The sequence below is a fragment of the Marmota marmota genome, unplaced genomic scaffold (assembly GCF_001458135.2).
Source record: "Marmota marmota marmota unplaced genomic scaffold, marMar, whole genome shotgun sequence".
Lineage (NCBI taxonomy): Eukaryota > Metazoa > Chordata > Mammalia > Rodentia > Sciuridae > Marmota > Marmota marmota.
This window is the reverse complement of record NW_026000026.1, coordinates 21,893,428-21,914,262: the sequence shown is the minus strand read 5'-3', so window position 1 is coordinate 21,914,262 and position 20,835 is coordinate 21,893,428. Positions and strand designations below refer to the sequence as shown.

Genomic DNA, 20,835 nt, shown 5'->3' with positions numbered 1-20,835 from the left:
TGAGGTTCTATGTGCAGGAAATGGAACTGACAGAATTTATGTGCATAATTGCAAAGGCAACCTCTGATTAATCTGCAGCAGTTCACCATGATTAACTATGCCTTCAGGACCTGGCTCAGTCTGCAACCTCCTAAGAGATGAATTTTGACTTAGACAGATTGGTGTGTTGAGCTGGCACTGAGGAAGCGTGATTGACAAGCTAAGGAGGAGCAGCACAGGGACAAGAATAGCCAGGTAGATACTGGTTTGCTTCCCAGATCTGCCACTCTCTGACTGCCTAACCCTTCCCTGAACCTCAGTTTTCTCTTTTGTAGATTGGGAATACTAATACCTATTTGCTAGGTTTAGTGTAAAGATCAAAAATATCTGAGTAGCTTGCTGTACAGATTTTGGTGTTGTTTTCCTAGTCCTCACAATTGCATAAGTCAACTCCTTGCAATAAATTACCTAATATCTACCTCCTACTGGCTCTGCTTCTTTGGTGGTCAAATCCTGACTGATACAATCACCTAGCACAGGAATATCATATTGCTGTCATTATTAATTAAATGCATACTTTATGTACCAAGATGACTTTGTGTTAACTGGGCAGCACCAGTACCTGGGAACAGGGGAAGAGAGGCTAGGCTATGATGGCTCAATCAGAAATATTCTGAATTAATTTGGTAGGAAAATAGGCTTTATTCAAAGCCAGCTTTGAAGGAAGACCACCTAGTAACACCAAGTTCCAGAGAAACAGTGAAGAACAAGACAGGCAGTTTCTGTCCCTCAGTGTACATTTATAGCCTGAATAAGATATCAGTTTAGGCTTGTAGAACACTGGGTGATCACTACCAAAGGGAGTAACGTGGTGATGGCTGCTGCTGTTGAGACCGACTGGTCCTCTCTGGGCTGGTGACTGAGTTTCTGAGGCTCTTTCCTGGGGCTGAACGTGACTAGAAAGCTGGGACTGGGTGATAACGAGCCAGTTCTGACACTGTGACTCGAATAGACATTGAGGAGGTCAAAGACTGAGGTCTGGGGCTTGGGATGTGGCTCAAGCGGTAGCGCGCTCGCCTGGCATGCGTGCGGCCCAGGTTCGATCCTCAGCACCACATACAAACAAATGTTGTGTCCGCCAAAAAGAAACCTAAAAAATAAATATTAAAATTAAAAAAAAAAAAAAGACTGAGGTCTGGCTGGTTACTGGGTAATCTTAATATAAACCATCCTTCAGTGACCATGACTGAGACCAAAGGACTATTACTGGACATGTTTCTGGGAGGCGACGTCAGATTCATAGTTTAATGAAAGTTATTATCCACAATTCAGGAGGTAAAATGAAAAACCAAGAGTAGCAAAAAAGCAACATTTGATGAGGCGAAACTTGCAGGCACGGATCAATCTTTCTGAGACCAGGGGCTCTACCGGACTGCTTTCTCCGTCGCTCTCATCCGACGCCAAAGGGGCGGGACTTCCGGTGTGTTTCCGCGGTCCCAGAGCGCGGTGTGAGGTGAGTGAGGCCTTCTGACCTCTTTTTCGTCTTTTGATTTTATTGTGTGTGCGACCAGGCCACCCTCTTTTCGGCTTGGAATGTGGAGTGCCCCGAACTAGGTCCGTGTCGCCGCGGCGACCGAGGGGGCCGGCGGTGGGAACTGTCTTTGAAGGCTTTTCTGTCTGACAAGACACCTCTAAAGACAGCGTTGCTAGGGCTTCCCCAGGCACACGGATTAACTTCTCTTTCTTCTTTAGACCTTAGCTGTACCTAACTTGGTTCAGTCCTACACTGCGTGAGTTAGGGTAAGGGCTTTCCCTAAACTGACTCTTTGTTTCTAGTATACAAAACGGATATTACATTTGTGTTAAATATGTGTTTATTAAGCGCCTGATATGTTTTAGGGGTGCAAAAAGATTCAGGTTTCGTGGGGAAAGGGGACAGCCCTGAATCAAACATGCAAAGTTGCAACCGTATAATTGAAATGGAAGGGTACAAGGCACCTTGATTGTATCACAGGACATCTCACCTAGTCCTGGGTCAAGGAAGCTTCATTGAGATGAATATTGAGCTGAGATCAGAAATTTTTGACCGTTTGGTGGAGAGAGTTTTCTCTAATTTGAGGTTCTAAAAAAGGCATTGTGGTTGGAACAGAGAGCTTGTCCTGTGAGTCTAGTATCAAGCAAGCTGGAGGGGCTGCCAAGCCAAAGGGGGTGCAGGTTTTTTAGGTCACAGTAAGAATTTTGGTTTCCTAGAGCTACAGGGGAAGCCATTCAGGGGACTAAGTGTGGGTGGTGACCTGATTAGATGAATATTTTGAAAAGGTCTCTTTGGCTGTTGACTAGAGAATGGATTGAGGGAAAATCATTCTGAGTGAGAGCTGATGCTAGTTTGAAGGCACTGGGTGAATAGTTTGGATTAGGGAAGTGGAGAGAATTGTGATCGATAGTTGTGATCTTCTGCATTCCAGGGCTGTGAGAAACTCAGAGCTGTAATGAGGCAGATTGGTACACTGCAGAGTTTTGTGCGTATTTAGTAAACCTTTTCCCAGCCTCTCTGTGCCAGGCCATGTACCAGCTGCTGGAGATAATAGTGAAGAGGATTGAAGGATGGTGGAATTAGAATGGAAAAAAGTCATTATCAAGGAGGAGCACACAAATGCCACAGGAAGGTGGCTAATTGGTGAGCAGTTATTCTAAATGGAATATCTGTTCATTCACAAGTATTTATTAAGCACTTTTTGAATTCCAGGTTATGGATAGGAAAATGAAGATACAAATATTTATAACAGTGGTTTCCAAACTTTTTTGACTGTGACCTGTAGTAACAAATACATTCATATCATGACTAGACATGCACACAAACACACAGTTTCAGAAAATAATGCTCATCCTTACTACTTATAATGTATTCAGGTATTTTAAAAATTATACTCTTTTTTAAAACAAAATTTTTAGTTGGAGATAGACACGACACCTTTATTTTGTTTAGTTATTTTTATGTGGTGCTGAGGATCAAACCCAGTGTCTCACAAATGGTAGGCAGGTACTCTACCACTGAACTACAAACCCTGCTCCAAGAATTCTGCCCTTTTTATTTAAAAATATAGTGCTGATCAAAACCTTCTAAATAGACTTCTTAACTCATTTATGGGTTGTAACTTACAGTTTGGAAAAAATGCTAATTTAGAGTGAGAGTCATTTGTTGTCATTTTTGAGTAAAGGCAATAAAATATGCTCCCAGTATTTTTGGAAAAGTTTTGGTCTTCCCACACTGTTTTATTTGTTTAAAATAAAAAGCGATATCTTGGTGCAGTGGCGCATGCCTGTATTCCTAGTGACTCAGTAGTCTGGGGTAGGAGGGTCCCAAGTTTGAGGTCAGTCTCTGTAACTTAATGAGACCCTGTCTTTAAATAAAAAAGACTAGGGATATAGCTCAGGAGTAGAGTGCCCCTGGGTTCAATCCCCAGTACCGCGAAAAAAAAAAAAAAAAATAGTAAACAGAACTAAACAAACAGTTGGTTTTTCTGTTTGTGAAAATTTGAGGTCTTGTTTGTACTTCCAGCTAGATTGGAAGTACCTGAAGGGCAGTAACTGTCTTATTCTGTGGATTTTAGGGCCTAGCAAAGTAAGGGTACTTGGTGAATATTTGTCAAATTGAATAGGTAGGTGAATCATGAATAGAAGTTTAGATAATTGGTTGGAACCATTCTTAGAAATACCATAGAGGCATCATCTGCCTACAGAGATTTTTTTTTCCCAGTTATGTTTTGTTCTGTTTAATCAGTGTGTCCTCAAAGGAGGTTGAAGTAGGCAAAATAAGTTTTCTAGCCTCCTTTGTCTCTAAATACTGATCCTAGGCCACTCCTGCCACCTGTATTCATTCTGCCACAGAATGTGCATCTTTGGGAAGTTGCTTCACTCCCTGGAGTTTAGGGGGTTTTATGAATTAAAAAAAAAAGAAGAAGAAGAAAAAGAAGGGATTTGTGGTTGAAAAGCTCTACACTCCTCAAATCTTTTGTGCCTTGTAGATGCTGATGGGAAATTGGATATGTACTTGATTTAATCATCCTTCCCAAATCTGGGATTCTCAGGGATATGTTTTGGACAGAAATATAGCTTAAAATGATTTGGGGGGCTGGGGTTGTGGCACAGTGGTAGAGCACTTGCCTAGCATGTGTGAGACACTGGGTTTGATTCTCAGCACCACATAAAAATAAATAAAATAAAGGTCCGACAACTAAAAAAAATTTAAAAAGATGATTTGGGCATGGTTAGAGTTTAGAATGAAGCATTCAGGCTTTTCCCACCCTCAACCTCTGTTGGGATAGAGACATCTGAGAACAGATCATCAGGGTGGGCAGTAGAAATAACCCTGGCCTGCCAGGCTGAGAACACAGATTTCAATTTGGGCCTTGTGTAACCTATCACTTTTTTAAAACTAGTGACTTTCTAGCTGTGAAATTAGTGTTCTTGCTTCTTAAATTAAAACACAAAAATCCTCTTCTATCATCCTCATTTTCCTCATTTGTAAAACAGATACAATGAGGTTTAAGGGAGACAATTATGTCACGGAGTATAATTCAACATCTGGCACATAGGGAATACTCAGCAAATGAAACAGCCTTCCCCAAGTTCTAATGAACTCTTATTTCTTTAATTTTCAGCTATTCTAGAAGACAGGGAAGAAGGATTCTCCTTTTGGTTACCTACCACTGGCCTGTGGCTGCCATGCAGATGGATCCTGAGCTGGCCAAGCATCTCTTCTTTGAAGGGGCTACTGTGGTCATCCTGAACATGCCCAAGGGGACAGAGTTTGGCATTGACTACAATTCCTGGGAGGTGGGGCCTAAGTTCCGGGGTGTGAAGATGATTCCCCCGGGCATCCACTTCCTCCACTACAGCTCTGTAGACAAGGCCAATCCCAGGGAGGTTGGCCCTCGTATGGGCTTCTTTCTTAGCCTGCAGCAACGGGGGCTGACAGTTTTGCGCTGGAATGCCATCCGGGAAGAGGTAGACTTGTCCCCAGCCCCAGAGGCTGAAGTAGAAGCCATGAGGGCCAATCTTCCAGAGCTGGATCAATTTCTGGGTCCTTACCCATATGCCACGCTCAAAAAATGGATCTCACTCACCAACTTTGTTAGTGAGGCCACGATGGAGAAGCTACAACCTGAGAGCCGGCAGATCTGTGCCTTCTCAGATGTGCTGCCGGTTCTCTCCATGAAGCACACCAAGGATCGAATGGGGCAGAACCTACCCCTCTGTGGCACTGAGTGTAAAAGCTACCAAGAGGGCCTGGCCCGGCTACCTGAAATGAAACCTAGAGCTGGGACAGAGATCCGCTTCTCGGAGCTACCCACACAGATGTTTCCAGCAGGTGCCACACCAGCAGAGATAACTAGGCACAGCATGGACCTAAGCTATGCCTTGGAGACTGTGCTTAACAAGCAGTTCCCCAGCAGCCCCCAGGATGTGCTTGGTGAGAAGCAGCAATGCTCTAGGAATGGGCCCAGGGAATGATGTTAGTATGGGTGTTTTAGAATAGGGGGTGAATCTTGGGTTTTCTAGTTCAGTGGCTCTTAAACCTAGGTGGGAGGTGGACTCACCCAGTATACTTGTTAAAGGTATAAATATATGTTTACCCTACTAGTTAAAGGTATAAATGTATGTTTACCCTTATCCTTGGAGAGTTTGAGTCAAGAGATAAGGAGTGGGAATCTAGCAATTTATCTTTCTGGCTAACTGGCCATCTTTCTATCTAATAAGCCCCTATGTGAACCTGTATTTGGGAACTACTGATATGATCTAGCCCTGTAGGGGGAAGGGATTTGGTTGACAGAGTGGTTAGACTGAGCCCAGGGCATAGGGCTCCTGGTTCCTAGGCCAGATTTGTGCTCCTAATAGCCCCTGTGCCACCTTAGTTTGATCATCAGTCTTTTAAGATACTGGTCTACTACTGTCTTAAAATTGGATAGTGGTTTTTATTTTAATTTTTGTCATTTTTATTGTTGCTTCCCCCCCCCATTACAAAAAATACATATCATAAAAGAAAAAACAAAATTCACTTCACATCCTGCCTCCTAGAAATAACCATTTTCACATTTACTTTCCTTCTTTTTTCTCTGTATTTCTTTTTTTTAATATTTATTTTTTAGTTATAGTGGGCACAATGTCTTTATATTTATGTGGTGTCTTGAGGATTGAACCCAGTGCCTCACGCATGCTAGGTGAGCACTCTACCTCTGAGCCACAATCCCAGATCCTTTCTCTGTATTTCTTTGCGTTTCATTTTAATCTTTTCTCTATTTCTGAGTATTATAATCTTTTAAAAATTTAATTTCATGTTTAGGTATATTATGACTTTTTAAAAACAGTATTAAAGTATGTTACTTTGAAGTCAAAAACAAAACTTTTTTCATGTTAGTGAGAGGATCAGCCATTTTTAGTGGCTGGTTAGTGTTCAGTTCTCTGTTGATGGATCTTCAAAAAGTTTCTTTATTTTTCTATTATGGATTTATGAACATCCTGTGTGTACTTACACATGTTTATGATTGTAATTGTTGGATCAGAATGTGCACATTACCAAGAAGAGATTTGCATCATCATTATCTGGTAGAAAGCTATTGCCCACCACCTTTGGATAGTATTGAACATGGTATTTTAGCAAAGTCCTCTTTGAATTAAATGGTTGAAAAGTGGCAACTCATTTCTGTTTATAGTTCTTCCAGTTGTCCAAGTAATGTGCATGTTTTCCTGTTGGAAAGTTGGTGAGAAATTTGATTACAGGGCTTTTTTTTTTTTTTTTTTTTTTCTCATTGACTCAGCTGATAACATAAAAGAACATTTTTTATATCTATTTTTTAATTGTAATTGGACACAATACCTTTATTTATTTATTTTTATGTGGTGCTTAGGATTGAACCCAGGGCCTCGCACGTGCTGGGCAAGTGCTATACCGCTGAGTCACAATCCCAGCCCATAAAAGAACATTTTTAATTGATATATCTTCATGCATTGAATACTATTTTCATGTAAAAAGTAACACTTGGAATCCTAGCTTGAAATGAATAGAAGTTCTGTTATCTACCTTGTAGGCTTTTCAATTTTTCAAAATACATCCTATGAAAAGATCTATTATAACAGGGATAGCTTTAAATCTGCATGACAGCTCCTTAAAAATATTTCTGATAGCATAATTTAATTGTAGGCAAGGTTGGGAATGTACAAATTTAAATATCCTAAATGCAAAGAATAGGTCAATATTTAGTTTCACAAATTAAACAGGTAAAGCCAACTAGAGAAGTAAATCATTGCACAAAGAAAATTTGACTGTAATTGGTGAAACATCCAAAACACCTAGACTAAGAAACTATTCACACAATTCAGACTTGGATACACAAGCTTGGGAGCTGGTTTTTCTAAAGGTGACAGATCAAATGCCATACATTTAAGGAGGTATTTGGTGTTGTGCTTATCTGTTCTTTTTTTTTTTTTTTTAAAGAGAGAGAGAATTTTAATATTTATTTTTTAGTTCTCGGTGGACACAACATCTTTTGTTTGTATGTGGTGCTGAGGATCGAACCCGGGCCGCACGCATGCCAGGCGAGCGCGCTACCGATTGAGCCACATCCCCAGCCCCATTATCTGTTCTTTTTATGGCCCACATGTATCTACTTCTCATTAAATTTACAGCCACCTTGGAAACCAAAGAGAATGCCTTTGGTCAGCCATGATATATCTGTGGCAGCCAGAGACCCAGTTGCTTGCCCATGAACAGTGGCTTCTAGATCAGCAGATCTCTTATGTTTGAGACAGGCTTTCCTGGAAATTGGGAATAATAACTATTTTTTTTTTTTTTTTTTTTAGTTCTGCTTTGGGCCAGGTTTTATGCTAAATGCTTTACAAGCACTACATTAATTGGTTTAATTTTTACTATAGCTCTCAAATAAGGAAATTGAGGCATAAATAGATTAAGTAACTTGCCCAAGGTCACACAGATGCTAAGTGGTAGAGCTAAGATTTGAATCCAGGCAGTTTGACTCCAGAGCCCATGCTCTTAGCCACTGAGCTGCTCTTAGAGATTAAATCACAGAGCCCTGTGATTAAATAAACAAAAATAAGCTGACTGGCAGGCTAGCCCTGGAATAAGTACTCACAAATTTTCCTGTTCTAAAAGTGTTCCCACCCATTAGAGAATCTCTTTTATCTTTCTGTTATTGATGTTGCAGAGCATTGGATGTATATGCAATCTTAGGCAAGTCTTTGACCTCATCTATAAAATGGGGAAATACCACTTTCCCTGATCACCTTGTGGAGATGGATTGAAGGTTTTATGGTGTAATGCTGCATTTCTCTGACCTCAAGCAGGGTCATCTGCATTGGAATCACCCAGGGAGCTTATTAGAGTTACAAATCTTCAGCCATCATGTCTCCTCAACCAAAATCTCTGAGGGTAAGACTTGGGCAGCTTCACTTTTAATGAGCTCCCCTAATTATTCTGGTGGGCAGCCAAATTTGAGATCCACATATTTTGTAAACTTTTACAATGCCAGGAAAGTACTAGGAAAACCTTTTATCTTGCATTCAGATTTTACAGAACTCCAAAGCAGTTTAGTCTCCCATGGCTTGAATTTATAGCGTTTAGCAAATATTTACCGAGTACCTACTAGGTGTAAAATCCTGTACTAGCCTCTGCTGGAATGCCAGAATAGAATACCTCCTTATTGCTGAGTTCAGTGGAATTGATGGTCTTGTGAACCACACAGGGTAGAGTCAACTGGTGCTCCTCACCCTTAGGATCATTTCTGTTCTCTACACCTTTCAGGTGAACTCCAGTTTGCCTTTGTGTGCTTCCTGCTGGGTAACGTGTATGAAGCATTTGAGCATTGGAAGCGGCTTCTGAATCTCCTTTGCCGATCAGAAGCAGCCATGGTAAAGCATCACACCCTGTACATCAACCTCATCTCCATCCTGTACCACCAGCTTGGTGAGATCCCTGCCGACTTCTTTGTGGACATTGTCTCCCAAGACAACTTCCTTACCAGTACTTTACAGGTGAGCAGTCTTTTGGCTGATACCCATGTGGGTCAGAATAAAGGCAAGGGTATAAAAGCATCCTAAAGAAGATTACCTTACTGTTCCTTGCTGTTCTTCCATGACCCAAAAGTTTCTTAATTGCATTCCCATTGTTGAGGTGTTTCCTGGTTCTCTTCTACTCTCTTCTATACTAGAGGCGCTGTCCCTATACCACCTTCTCCCACCTCATTCCCAGAGGGCCTAGCATTGGGGTACTTGGAATTTGAATCTTCTTCACCTCTTTGGGTTACCCAGCTGTATCATCAGTCAGTTTTTTATCTGAGGAAGACTACTAAGTGAAGAAAAAGAGATTTATTTGTGCAAGGTATTGGAGGCTGAAAGTCCAAGATGGGGCAACACTATTGTCTTGGCCTCTGGTGAGGGCTTAACAACAGAAGGCCTCATGGTGGGAGCACATACAGGAGAAAGAGATCGCCTCCAGACAGGAAGCCAGAGAGTATAGGGCATGGCTGAACTTATTCTTTTATATCATCTCACAAGAATTACATTAATCTTCAAGAGCACTACCCTAGTGACCTAAGGACCTCCTGCTAGGCCCTGCGTCTTAACATTGCCACACTGGGACCAAGCTTCCAATACATGTGGTTTGGACAAACCACATCCAAACAAGAGCAAAACAGCTTTTCTTTCTCCCTGTAGCTGTGAATTGCTACAACCCAATAGGGCAGAGTTTTGAAGCTTGTTATTCCCAGTGAAACATCTGCAGCTCCTTAGATCTCATTTAAGCATTAAAGTAACTTTGATTTCCTGTTCAAACAAAATGTGCCAGTTTCTGCAGAGATTCTCTGACAGAAAAAGTGAAATTTGCTTTTAACTTGGCAATTAAATTTTCATTATGAGTGGTAATTAGGGAAGAAGCTTCAAACAACTTACAATCTTCATCCTGTGCTATTTCTTCCCTTTGCAAACAGATTAGTTTCCTTTATGTACTTGGGACAGCCTCTGTCACTCATATTTTGTGACTTTCTCAAGTATAGAAGAGGAAGAAGCAGCTTGCTGTCAGTTTCCATACTTTTTCTCCCATGAGCTGCTTTCTTCTTCCCATGAGTGAGACCCCTTTGAGGCCTATTCCATACAAGGTGGCTCCTCATTGACCTCCCATTCCCATCCAGGGTAAGGGAGGAAACTAGCATCCACTAAATGCCTATTGGTCTCAGGCATCAAGTTTATCATGTTATATGGGTTCCTTCATTTAATCTCTTTGGAATCCTGTAAGGCAGAGGGATTATTCCCATTTTACAAATGAAAAACAGATTCAGAAAGGTTAAATCACTTACTTAAGGTCACACGGCTGGCCAGGGGAAGTCAGGATTCATACACATGCTTGTGACTTTGGTGCATATTCTTGTGCCCCCATTGTATTGAAAGTAGTATAGATTTCCTAGAAGGACTCCTGATTGACATTGGTGAAGACACCATCGGGGCATGTTTCTCAGAGATACAAAACACTTTTCTAAAACTAACAGGCTATTGGAAAAGTTCCTTTGAGTAGGCACCTGACTTGAAACTCTGGTAGTTGGAGGACCATGGAGATGAGTCAGTAGGCTGATGACTTAAGCCTGGTGCATTCCACTTCAGAAAAATTATAAAATTGCCCTTTTATTGGTTCTTGATATAACAAGAGATATTAAATCTCTTTATTCTTCCTCTATGGGACCCCACACCTCACCCTCAAAGTTACTGGTCCTGGCTTGCATGTGAGGAGACCTCCAGCAGTGACTACAGCCAAAGGGAGTAATTTTCTGCCTTTGCATTGTGAGTGGATACTGTTGCACAAATATAGGAGGGCCACAGTGCCATGGCTGTCCCTGTCAGCAGAAGCAGCAGCTGAGCTCTTGTTGCTGAGGCTTTATTGTCAGCAATGATCAACAAAGCAGACAGAGCCCAGCTGGATTGCTAGATACCCAGGTGAATTGGGAAGGCTGATAGTTGGAAAAATTCTGTTTGGACTTTTCACCAAGACAATTTGATATCATTATTTGGAAAAATTCAGGACATGTGCCTTTAAAGAAATACATCAGCAAATGGTTTTGATCATTCTTTGTATACAACTGATTGTATTGAGGAATACATGTTGGAGTTAGCCAGGGTTCTTGCCTTCAAGGGATTCGTTCATGGATTTAGTGGTCATTGACTGAGCACCTGATCTATACAAGGCTCTGTTCTAGAAATGGGAATATAACCTCAAGCAAGAGTTTCTAATGTATAACTTAATTTTGATGGAAAAGTAAACAGATGAATTAACCAAGTAACTCCAGATACAAATGCATTTTAGAAGGCAGTCCTGCCCCCCACACCATTGCCCTAGCTCAGGCCTTTTGTTCTCCCCTAGATTACATCAGTCTTCAGTCTCCCTGGTTAGCCCATTTGTCACTGCCATCTGAGTTGCTCCAAAATACAGATCTGATCCTACTTCTCAGTGGCTCCTCATTGCATAGAAAATTAAAAGTCCAAACATAGTCCCAGGGCCCATTCTGATGTGGCTCTTACCCTGTTTTCCAGTTTCTCTTTTCTCTCCCTGTTTTACCCATGAATCTAGTACTAGTGGTGGTCTCCTTACAGGTTCCCAGACAATCAAACCATGTTTCATGCCTTTTTTTTTTTTTTTTTTTAAGAGGTGGAAGTCTCACTGAGTTTCTCAGGCTGGCCTTAAACTCCTGTGGTTCTCCTGCCTTAGCTCCAGAATAGCTAGGACAACAGGTGTGCACCACCAGGCCCAGTACTGCCTTTTTTATATATTATAAAAAGCACATCACCTGACATTTACCTTCTTAACAGATTTTTTAAAATTACCTTTTTCTTTATTTACTTTATTTATTTATTTTTTATGTAGTGCTAAGGATCAAACCCAGTACCTCACAAGTGTGAGGCAAGCGCTCTACCGCTAAGTTATAACCCCAGCCCCTAATTACCTTTATTTTTTTTTAGTTTAATTTGTTTATGTGGTGCTAACGATCGAACCCAGTGCCCCAAGCATGCTAGGAAGTACTCTGCCACTGAGCCACAACCCCAGCCCTCTTTAACAGATTTTTAAGTGTTTGGTATTATTAATCATAAGCATAATGTTGTCCAGAAGATCGCTAGAACTTTTTCAAATTGCATAACTGAAACTTGGCTTTCATTTTTTCTGCCTTCTGGACTGAACCTGGACTTCTCTCTACCTGATGTATATTTGCTCATCCTGCAGCATCCCTCTCTGTGAGGCCAGCCCTCATCTCCCTCCTTTCCATACTGTTAGCCTGCTTTGGACTTTTGCCTAGTATATTGCATGGCTTGTTCTTCCTGGAATTATTATTTTCTGCTTGACACCCCCAACAAGCTATGAACTCCCTTTACACAAAGCCTATTTTTTTTTTAATCTGGTTATTTTCAGCACCTAGTCAAGGCCTACCACTTATCTCACTTTTTGTTATTGGTTGTTGTTAGATGGAAAAAATGCATAGTTCCCGTGGCAATATAAATACCATAAATATAAACAGTGAAGTTTGATCAAAGGGCATTAGGATCACAAAAGAGGGAGTGATTAATTCTGACTGGGATTGAGATTGAAGGGTTAGAGGATCGGGAATGGCTTTATGTAAAGAGGGACATTTGACCATGATCGTGAAGGATGATTGATACTTCAAAAGTCACAGTGTGAACAAGGGTATTGTAAAACTTTTTATTATTTTTTTTTTTTAATGGAGAGTCACATTGATGCCATCTTGGCAGTAAGAATCTAGTCCTCTACACAGAGGCATTCAGTCAGGGTGTTTGTGACTGAATGAATCAGCCCATAAAAGCCTTCCTCAGCTAGCAGCCTGCTCTCACCCCAGGTAGTCAAGTAAGTGGAGTTGGCTTCCTTACTTAGGAGCTTAAATGGCTATTGCCCATGGAGAGGGACAGGTGTTTGTATGTGTAAGCACTTAAAGACATTAAAGACAGCTGCATTAGCATGGATAAAATCAGCCCCATAATGGCCTCAACCATTATTTTTTTTTCATCTTTCCCATATGAGTAGATGCCATTGGTTTTTACAAATCCCTTGGATTTAGTTTGAATAAAAATTATTTGTTTTACAAAAATAGATGCAGTTTTATATAAAGTAACTTAAATCACCATAATTTGTTTAAAACCAGTGAAGGGATAATCTGAATTTAATAGCAGTATGTTAGAAAGAGTTATGTACAAATAAGGATTCTTATTGCTGGTTGTATAGCATTTAGGCATATAGTCATAAAACGTGTTTTTTTTTTTTTTTAGTCTTAGTAGACCACAAATGCTTTCCAGCTTAAGGTCTTGCCAGTACTCTGGATGCTAATGTCCATCTCTGACCTTAAGGAAAACATTGACTCTAACAGTGATGTCTGTAGTATTTTTATCATAACACCAGCTATGATGAATTTACCTACTGATTTTTATACCTTCTTTCTTCAAATGCTGCTTTGATGCTCAGTGTTGCCTCATTTAGCCTTCACAACAATCCTAGAAGTTAACCATATAATCCTATCATACAAATGAGGAAACAGCCTGAGAGAGACCATACAATTTTGTCCACCATTATTTCGTAGCTAGTGTATGACAAGGCTGAGCTGTGGGTTCTAAAGCCTATGCTCCCTTATATGCTTAGAGCCCCAGATGAAACATCCTAAATTCTTTTAAACTGTTCTCAGAAGTCATGATTCCTGTTGCTTTTCATCTTTCTGGTCATCACTGACAAGTGTGATAGTCTTATGTTTAACACCACTTCCTCTAATAAAATGTTATACTTCTAGCTAGTTTCATTCTAATTTAATAATCATTCGGGTATTGAAAAAACTAGGAAATTTCTTTTTTTTTTTTTTTTTTTTTGGTCTAGCCAGTGAGGTAAAATAGCAACTCAGTTAGCTACTTTGATATTTTGAATTTCTCAAGGTGACCTGACTGAACTCAGTTTATTTAACCTGGGTTTAAAAAAAAAAAAAAGCTTTCACATTAATGACTAAAGTAATTTAAATTTTTATAATAGATTTAATGATTGAAGTGTTTATACATTTTTTATATTTGAAGAAAATCACCCAATGGCTGTGCTTTTTATTTTAAATAAATGCATTTGTTTGTAAAATGTGCTTATCCTATTTAAAGGTATTTTTTAATATCTAAGATTAATCTGACCAAATTAAGGTGATTCATTTCTCAGTGATGTTTACTTGATTTCACCTTAGTGAATAAAATGGCCAGATCATGACTATTTTCTAAAAAAAGCATAAAATTATTCTGAAAATAAAAGAATCAGGATAAATGATTGCTTGAAAAAGAAGTACTCCTTAAACATCTTTTCTGAAATGTTTTTAAAATATCAAGCAGATGCCAGGAGCTGAGAGTGAGGGGAGGTTTTAACTGCCAGAGGGCAGCACCAGGGTGGTTTTTGAAGTGACTGAACTGTTCTGATTGTGTTGATGGATACATGCATCCTTTTTGGTCTTCAGACTCAGAACTGATTCCAAAAGAAAACACTAGATATATATCATATGGTGGTTATATGGTTATGTACATTTGTCCAGATGAATTAAACACTTAAACAATGGTTGAGTTTAATTGTATGCAAATTATACCTCAGTAAAGCTGATGTAAAACAAAACAGAACAACAACAACAAAAGAGAAGACCTAAACTGTGCTCTGGGTCTTAGAGGCCCACAGAGGACACAGTTTCAGAATCATCTTACAGGTGTCCAACAGGGCAGTGCTGAAAATTTAATTTCAGGAATGCATTTAGTCTCTGTCAATATAAAAGAAGGTCTTGGTGGGAGAAAAGAACTCAGCTGAGCTATCCCTGTGTGGACTGGGTCTTGCTCAGCACTTATCACTGCATGGTGCAGCATACCTAGTGTCCTGGTCCATACAATGGGAATAGTAATTGTCTGTCCTCCTACCTACTAGGTTTGTAGTAAAGATTTGAAGTGACAAGTTCTTTAAAAAGGACAAAGCACTTTTCAAATTAGAAGCCTATTTTTTAGACCAAAACCTTCTGTCGTACCCACTTCTAGCTGACTTTACTCTCAAGCATCTTTGAAAGGTGGGTGGGGAGGGTGGATGATGACTGTGAGCCCAGCTTGTTCCAGCCTCTCACTTCCGGCCATTGCCAAATTTGGGGCATTCTGTGTTTCGTTCTTACTGTGAGCATCCTGTGGACCCTAACTCCTGGCCAAGCCTGGGTGGTGTGCTATGGGAGACACATTGATAATTAGGATTCATTCCCTACTGTTTAGGACACACTGCGATGATGCAAATACAATGCCATAAGGGAGGCTCAGGCCCTGTATTAAAGGAAGAGAGGCTGGAGGAGTTCATTTCAACCCTGGCCTTTACAAAAGGCATGACACAGGGGGTAGCTTAAGAGCGAGTGGCATTCAGGGGCCTGGTACACAAGCCTCCTCTTCTCCTTTTCTCTCCAGCACCATCACATAATTATTGAGCATTCATTTTGGTGCTAGGTACTATGCAAAAGAACCAGAAATGGATTTTCCCTGAATCTGTGGTTGTCTTCATTCTTTTGTTCATTAAACATCTCATGGGTCCCTTTTATTTTATATGTCACTGCCAGGTGTGTGGAATGCAGATATGAAAGGGGTCACTGCTGGGCTGGAGTTGTGGCTCAATGGTACAGTGCTTGCCTGACATGCATGAGACCCTGGGTTCGATCCTCAGTGCTGCATATAAATAAATTAATTAAATAAAAGATCCATTGACAACTAAAAAAATAAATAAATAAATAAAAAGAAAAGAAAGGGTCACTGCTTTGAGTTGCTCTTTTTGGGCAAGATCAACAGTAAATGGCCTATTTTACTGAGATAGAGGCCATGATTGAGATACCCTTGATATGGGGGAGCCAAGGAGCACCAATTTCCACCATTGGCTTGGAAAGACAGACCAAAGAAGGTGGTGTCTGGCTGAGCTTGAGTCAGGAGAAATTGCCAAGATGAAGAAAGAGAAAGCAAAAGGTGGAAGAGTGAAAAAGCAGAGGGAAGAAAAGCATGGGTGCACAGAGGAGGCAATTGAGTATGTTTGGGCAGCTGCTCAACATGGCTAGAGAAGAGGGGCTGCAGGGAGAATAATACAATTTACTGTTTAAGGAAGGAGAACAGGAAGAGGCTTTTGTTCATTCAGCCCAGCAGGCCCCCCATGACCTCTGGAGACAGATCCATATATGTGCAGGGCCTCTAGAGCTAATGCAGTTTGAAAGGAGGCTTCTCTGCTGTCCCTCCCAGGCTCTCCCCCAGAGTTCAGCCATGGTGCAGGGCAGGCTCCATTAGCTGCCTTCAGACAGGCCAACTGCTGGGTTCTCCACTGCCCCCTCACCACTGAGATCACACAGTTCCTCTAATTAGTTATTGATCTGGTACTTTGTTGTGGACACACTTCCTTCTCCTCATTAACTCAATTCCTGAGTTAATGAAGCCAAATTCTGTACCTTGTGCCTTCCCCCTTCTCCTGCCCATCACTTCTGCCTCTGCTTCTGTTGCTACTCTTCCAACAAAATGACTCTAAACAATGATCATTGAAAATGAGCCTCACCCTCCTGCTAACAGAAGGAAGAACGGTGGAGAAGCTGGTGGGAGCATATTGTCCCTGGAATCCATTTCAGAGAATGCCTTTGGCCTGTGTCAAATCTGGTCTCTGGAGCTCAGGGTCCTTGTGTGGCCTGAAGATGATGTGGATTTAACAGCTGCTTTTGCCCGCATGTCCATGTCTCAGGGTGGTCCTCCTGTAGTGTAGCAGATAACAGTCTGGGAAAAAAATATTTCTTCTTTCTGGATATTTAACTCTTCACTGTCATTTAACTCTTCTCCATCTCCATGTCCTTAAAATACACATTCAAGTGTATATTCCCAAGGAATGGTGAGGAGCCAATTGGATACTGTAGTAAGAGTGTTAGAAGGAATAGTGAGTTTGCTGTTATTCTTAAAAGGAATTGAGATCCAGGATAATGGGCTTTCAGATGTGGAGAAAATTGCTGTGCTACCCCACCCATGTTTGTATGAGATGAAAATGAGTTCATGAGAACATCACAATAAGGGACAAATGTCTAGAATATATAAAGAACTACTATAACTCAACATACACACAAAATAAAAACCTAATTTTTAAAATGGGCAGAAGAGTTGAATAGGTATTTGCCAAAAAAAAAAAAAAATACAAAATGATCAATAAGTACATGAAAATATGTCCAACACCACTAAACAGAAATGTAAATCAGAACTACAGTGAGGCTGAGCACAGTACCACACACCTGTAATCCCAGTGGCTGGGGAGGCTGAGGCAGGAGGTTTGCGAGTTCAAAGCCAGCCTCAGCAACAGTGAGGCGCAAAGCAACTCAGTGAGACCCTTTCTCTAAATGAAATACAAAATAGGGCTGAGGATGTGTCTCAGTGGTGGATTGCCCCTGATTTCAATCCCTAGTAAACCCCCACACACACCAAAAAAAAAAAAAAAAATACAACTACAGTGAGATACCATCCCAACCCATAGTGGCTATTGATAAAAAACAAAACAAAGTAGTAGATGTTGACCAGAATGTAGCAAAATTGGAACCCCTTGTGTGTTGCTAGTAGAGATATAAAGTGGTATAGATGCTCTTAGAAAACATTGTAGCAGTTCCTCAAAAAATTAAACATAGAATTACCATATGACCCAACAATTCCACTTCTGGGTCTACACTCAGAAGAAAGTAGGGAGAGTAGAGACTCAATAGTGTATTTATACAGCCATTTTGATGGCATTTTATTCACAATATCTAGAAGGTAGGAATAGCCCAAGTAGCCATCAGTAGACAAGTGGACTAACAAATGTGATATGAATATTGTTTTGAAAAGAAAATTTTTGACAATTGTGTTAACATGGATGAACCATAGAAACATTATCTAAGTGAACTAAGCCAGTCACAAAAGGACAAATGTGGGCTGGGGCTGTAGCTCAGTGGCAGAGCGCTTACCTAGCATGCGTGAGGCACTGGGTTCGATCCTCAGCACCACATAAAAATAAGCAAATAAATGCATTCTGGGCTGAAGTTGTGGCTCAGTGGCAGAGCGCTCGCCTAGCACATGGGAGGCCCTGCATTATCCTCAGCACCACATAAAAATAAATAAATTAAATAAGGGTGTTGTGTCCAACTACAGCTAAAAAATAAATATTAAAAAAAAATAAAGGCATTCTGTTCATCTACACTACAAAAATTTTTTTTTAAAAAAGGACAAATGCCTGTGATTCCTCTTATGTGAGGTATGCATAGTCATAGTCATAGAGACAGAGAGTAAAAGTGGTTGCCAGGGACTGAGGGAAGAAAGAACAGGGTACTCATTCAATGGGTATGGAGTTTGAGGGAAGATGAAAAAGCTTGGCAATGGGTGGTGGTGATGGTTGTACACACTGTGGCCTCACTTGGTACCACTGAACTCTATATTTAAAAATGGTTTAAATGGCCGGGTGTGGTGGTGCACGCCTGTAATCCCAGCGGCTTGGGAAGCCGAGACAGGAGGATTGCAAGTTCAAAGCCAGCCTCAGCAATGGCGAGGCGCTAAGTAACTCAGTGAGACCCTGTCTCTAATAAAATATAAAAATTGGGCTGGGGATGTGGCTCATTGGTTGAGTGCCCCTGAGTTTAATCCCTGGTACCAAAAAAAAAAAAAAAAAAAAAAGGTTTAAATGGTAAGTATGTATATTTTTCCACAATTTAAACAATGATGATGTTTTTTAAAAATGAACATTAAAGATATCTTTTAAGGGGGTTAGAAGCCTCAAACTGGCAGTCTCTGGCTCACAAAGGAGATTATGGCAGCAGTTTAACCACTTGGCTAAGGCCTGGGACTTTATAGGACCCCAGGGCTTACATGACCCCCAAAGCCTTTCTTAACACATGCTAGTAAAGCTACTATCTCTTCTGATTTTCTGCCTAGGTGCCTTTAGATCTCCACAGGGGTGGAGCCATGTGTTGGCCTTGCTAGCCTTACTCTCCGTGGGTCATCTCTGCCCAGCATAGTAATTTTCCATTCCAGTCCTGTTTCAGCGACTCAGCTGGGTTTGGACCTTCTTTCTTGGTGGGATGGGGGTGCACAGCAGGTGTCCTGGGCCTGTGCCAGCAGCAGCTGATCCACCGCCCCAGAGAGCTGAACACCAGGAGGAAATTTCCACAGCTTTCTAGTCTCCTCTGTTCTCAGAAGTGACTTACCCTCTGTTTTCTGTAGGTTTTCTTTTCCTCCGCTTGCAGCATTGCTGTGGATGCCACCCTGAGGAAGAAAGCTGAAAAGTTCCAAGCCCACCTGACCAAGAAGTTCCGGTGGGACTTTGCCTCAGAGCCTGAGGACTGTGCCCCAGTAGTGGTGGAGCTCCCTGAGGGCATCGAGACTGGCTAATTCTGCAAATGTTCAAGCCATGAGAGGCCTCTTCCAATTTGGCTGTAGCCCTGGTCTCTCCTTCACCATATCCCATCCTGGAACCCTCCGGGCCAGTGATCCTACCAGGTTTTGTAGAGATGGAGCCAGAATTCACTCCTTCACCAATAAATAAGTTCCTTCATTGCCAAAGAGGCTATATAGATTCTGAAAGCACATTTGTGGGTTCCCTGTCAGCCTGGCCCTGGTTCCAACCTGACAGGCTCTTTTAAAAGCTTTTGGGAGAGACCTGCTTCAACAGCAGCCTAATTCCTTCTCTTGAGAAGAAATTGAACTGAAAGTCCATGAGAACTGACTGCTTATTCCAGAGGATGATTAGAAAACGAGAAGCCCCGGGGTTCCAAAATGTCAGTTTGTGATTTTTTTTTTTTTTTTTTTTTGAGTTAAATGTAGAGTCATGAGCTGAGCAAGAATTTCTGCCTGCCTCTGGTTGAATGGGAGTCCCTGATAGAAAGTGTGGGCCCTCAAGTGCCCAGTATCAGCAGGGGTAACAAAGAAGACAGTTAGATTGAGTGACAGGTAATCAGCATTAGCTATTCTCCCTAAATCCCATGCTTCTGTCCAGAGGCCTGGTGGGTAATCTGAAATTGATGTGGTTCCTGATCTCAGGGGCCCAGCTGGTATCACCTCCCATTCATTCTACTCTGAGATCTCAGACCTAAAAGTGGGATGTGGCAGCCCTCTCAGATGTCCCCATTCTTACCAGAGCCACCATGACTGTTTCTGAGGACCTGGAGATTCTACCATTAAAAAAAAAAGGTTTTTGTCCATGCAGGTTTCCTAGGCCCTGTTGACATTTCATGGTTTTTTCCTGAGCTCTGAAGATGATCTAGTCGGCCTAAATCTTTCATCCCTGCTATGGAATCTGTCATCAGAGTAATGATGCTTCTGATTTCCCAGAAGTCCCAAGGGCATGCCCATCGTGCTATGTGGGCAGAGTTTTACCTCTGGATGGACACAGTCCCTCTACTCTGACCTCACACTGTTGTACTCTTGAGTCTGGGTGCCATCCTCTCCAATGCTGGGGCTCACAGAAGGTTTCTGAATGAGAATTCCTGCTGGTTAAGGCTTTCGGGTTTTCTTGTTTCCTTGGAGATGATTTTCCAAGAGCATAATGTACATTAAAGTCTGAATCGAGACCAATCCACTTGTGTGATCTCTCTTTTCAGATAATCTCCCCACTTTCTGAGCAGCCAAGATGCTGTCTGTAGATGTACATCTCCCTGCAGAGTGCCCAGGAGACCCTGTCCTGCCCCTGGAAGGGGCAGGCAGCCAGTGTGACCTCTGTTCCTAGTGAGCATTGGAGACGGGCACACCTTAGCTTTATAAAATCCTGCAGTTTCACCTCATGTGAATTTG

General features: G+C 41.3%; 1 protein-coding gene across 1 annotated transcript; it reads left to right on the top strand.

Moving 5' to 3' along the window:
* Positions 1-1,367: 1,367 nt before the first annotated feature.
* Positions 1,368-20,616, top strand: Aar2 (AAR2 splicing factor). The gene is made up of 4 exons (XM_015482501.2): positions 1,368-1,492; positions 4,641-5,452; positions 8,798-9,027; positions 19,270-20,616. Exons 2-4 carry the CDS (start codon positions 4,705-4,707, stop codon positions 19,435-19,437), a joined length of 1,146 nt encoding a protein of 381 aa, XP_015337987.2. The 5' UTR covers positions 1,368-1,492; positions 4,641-4,704; the 3' UTR covers positions 19,438-20,616.
* Positions 20,617-20,835: the final 219 nt, after the last annotated feature.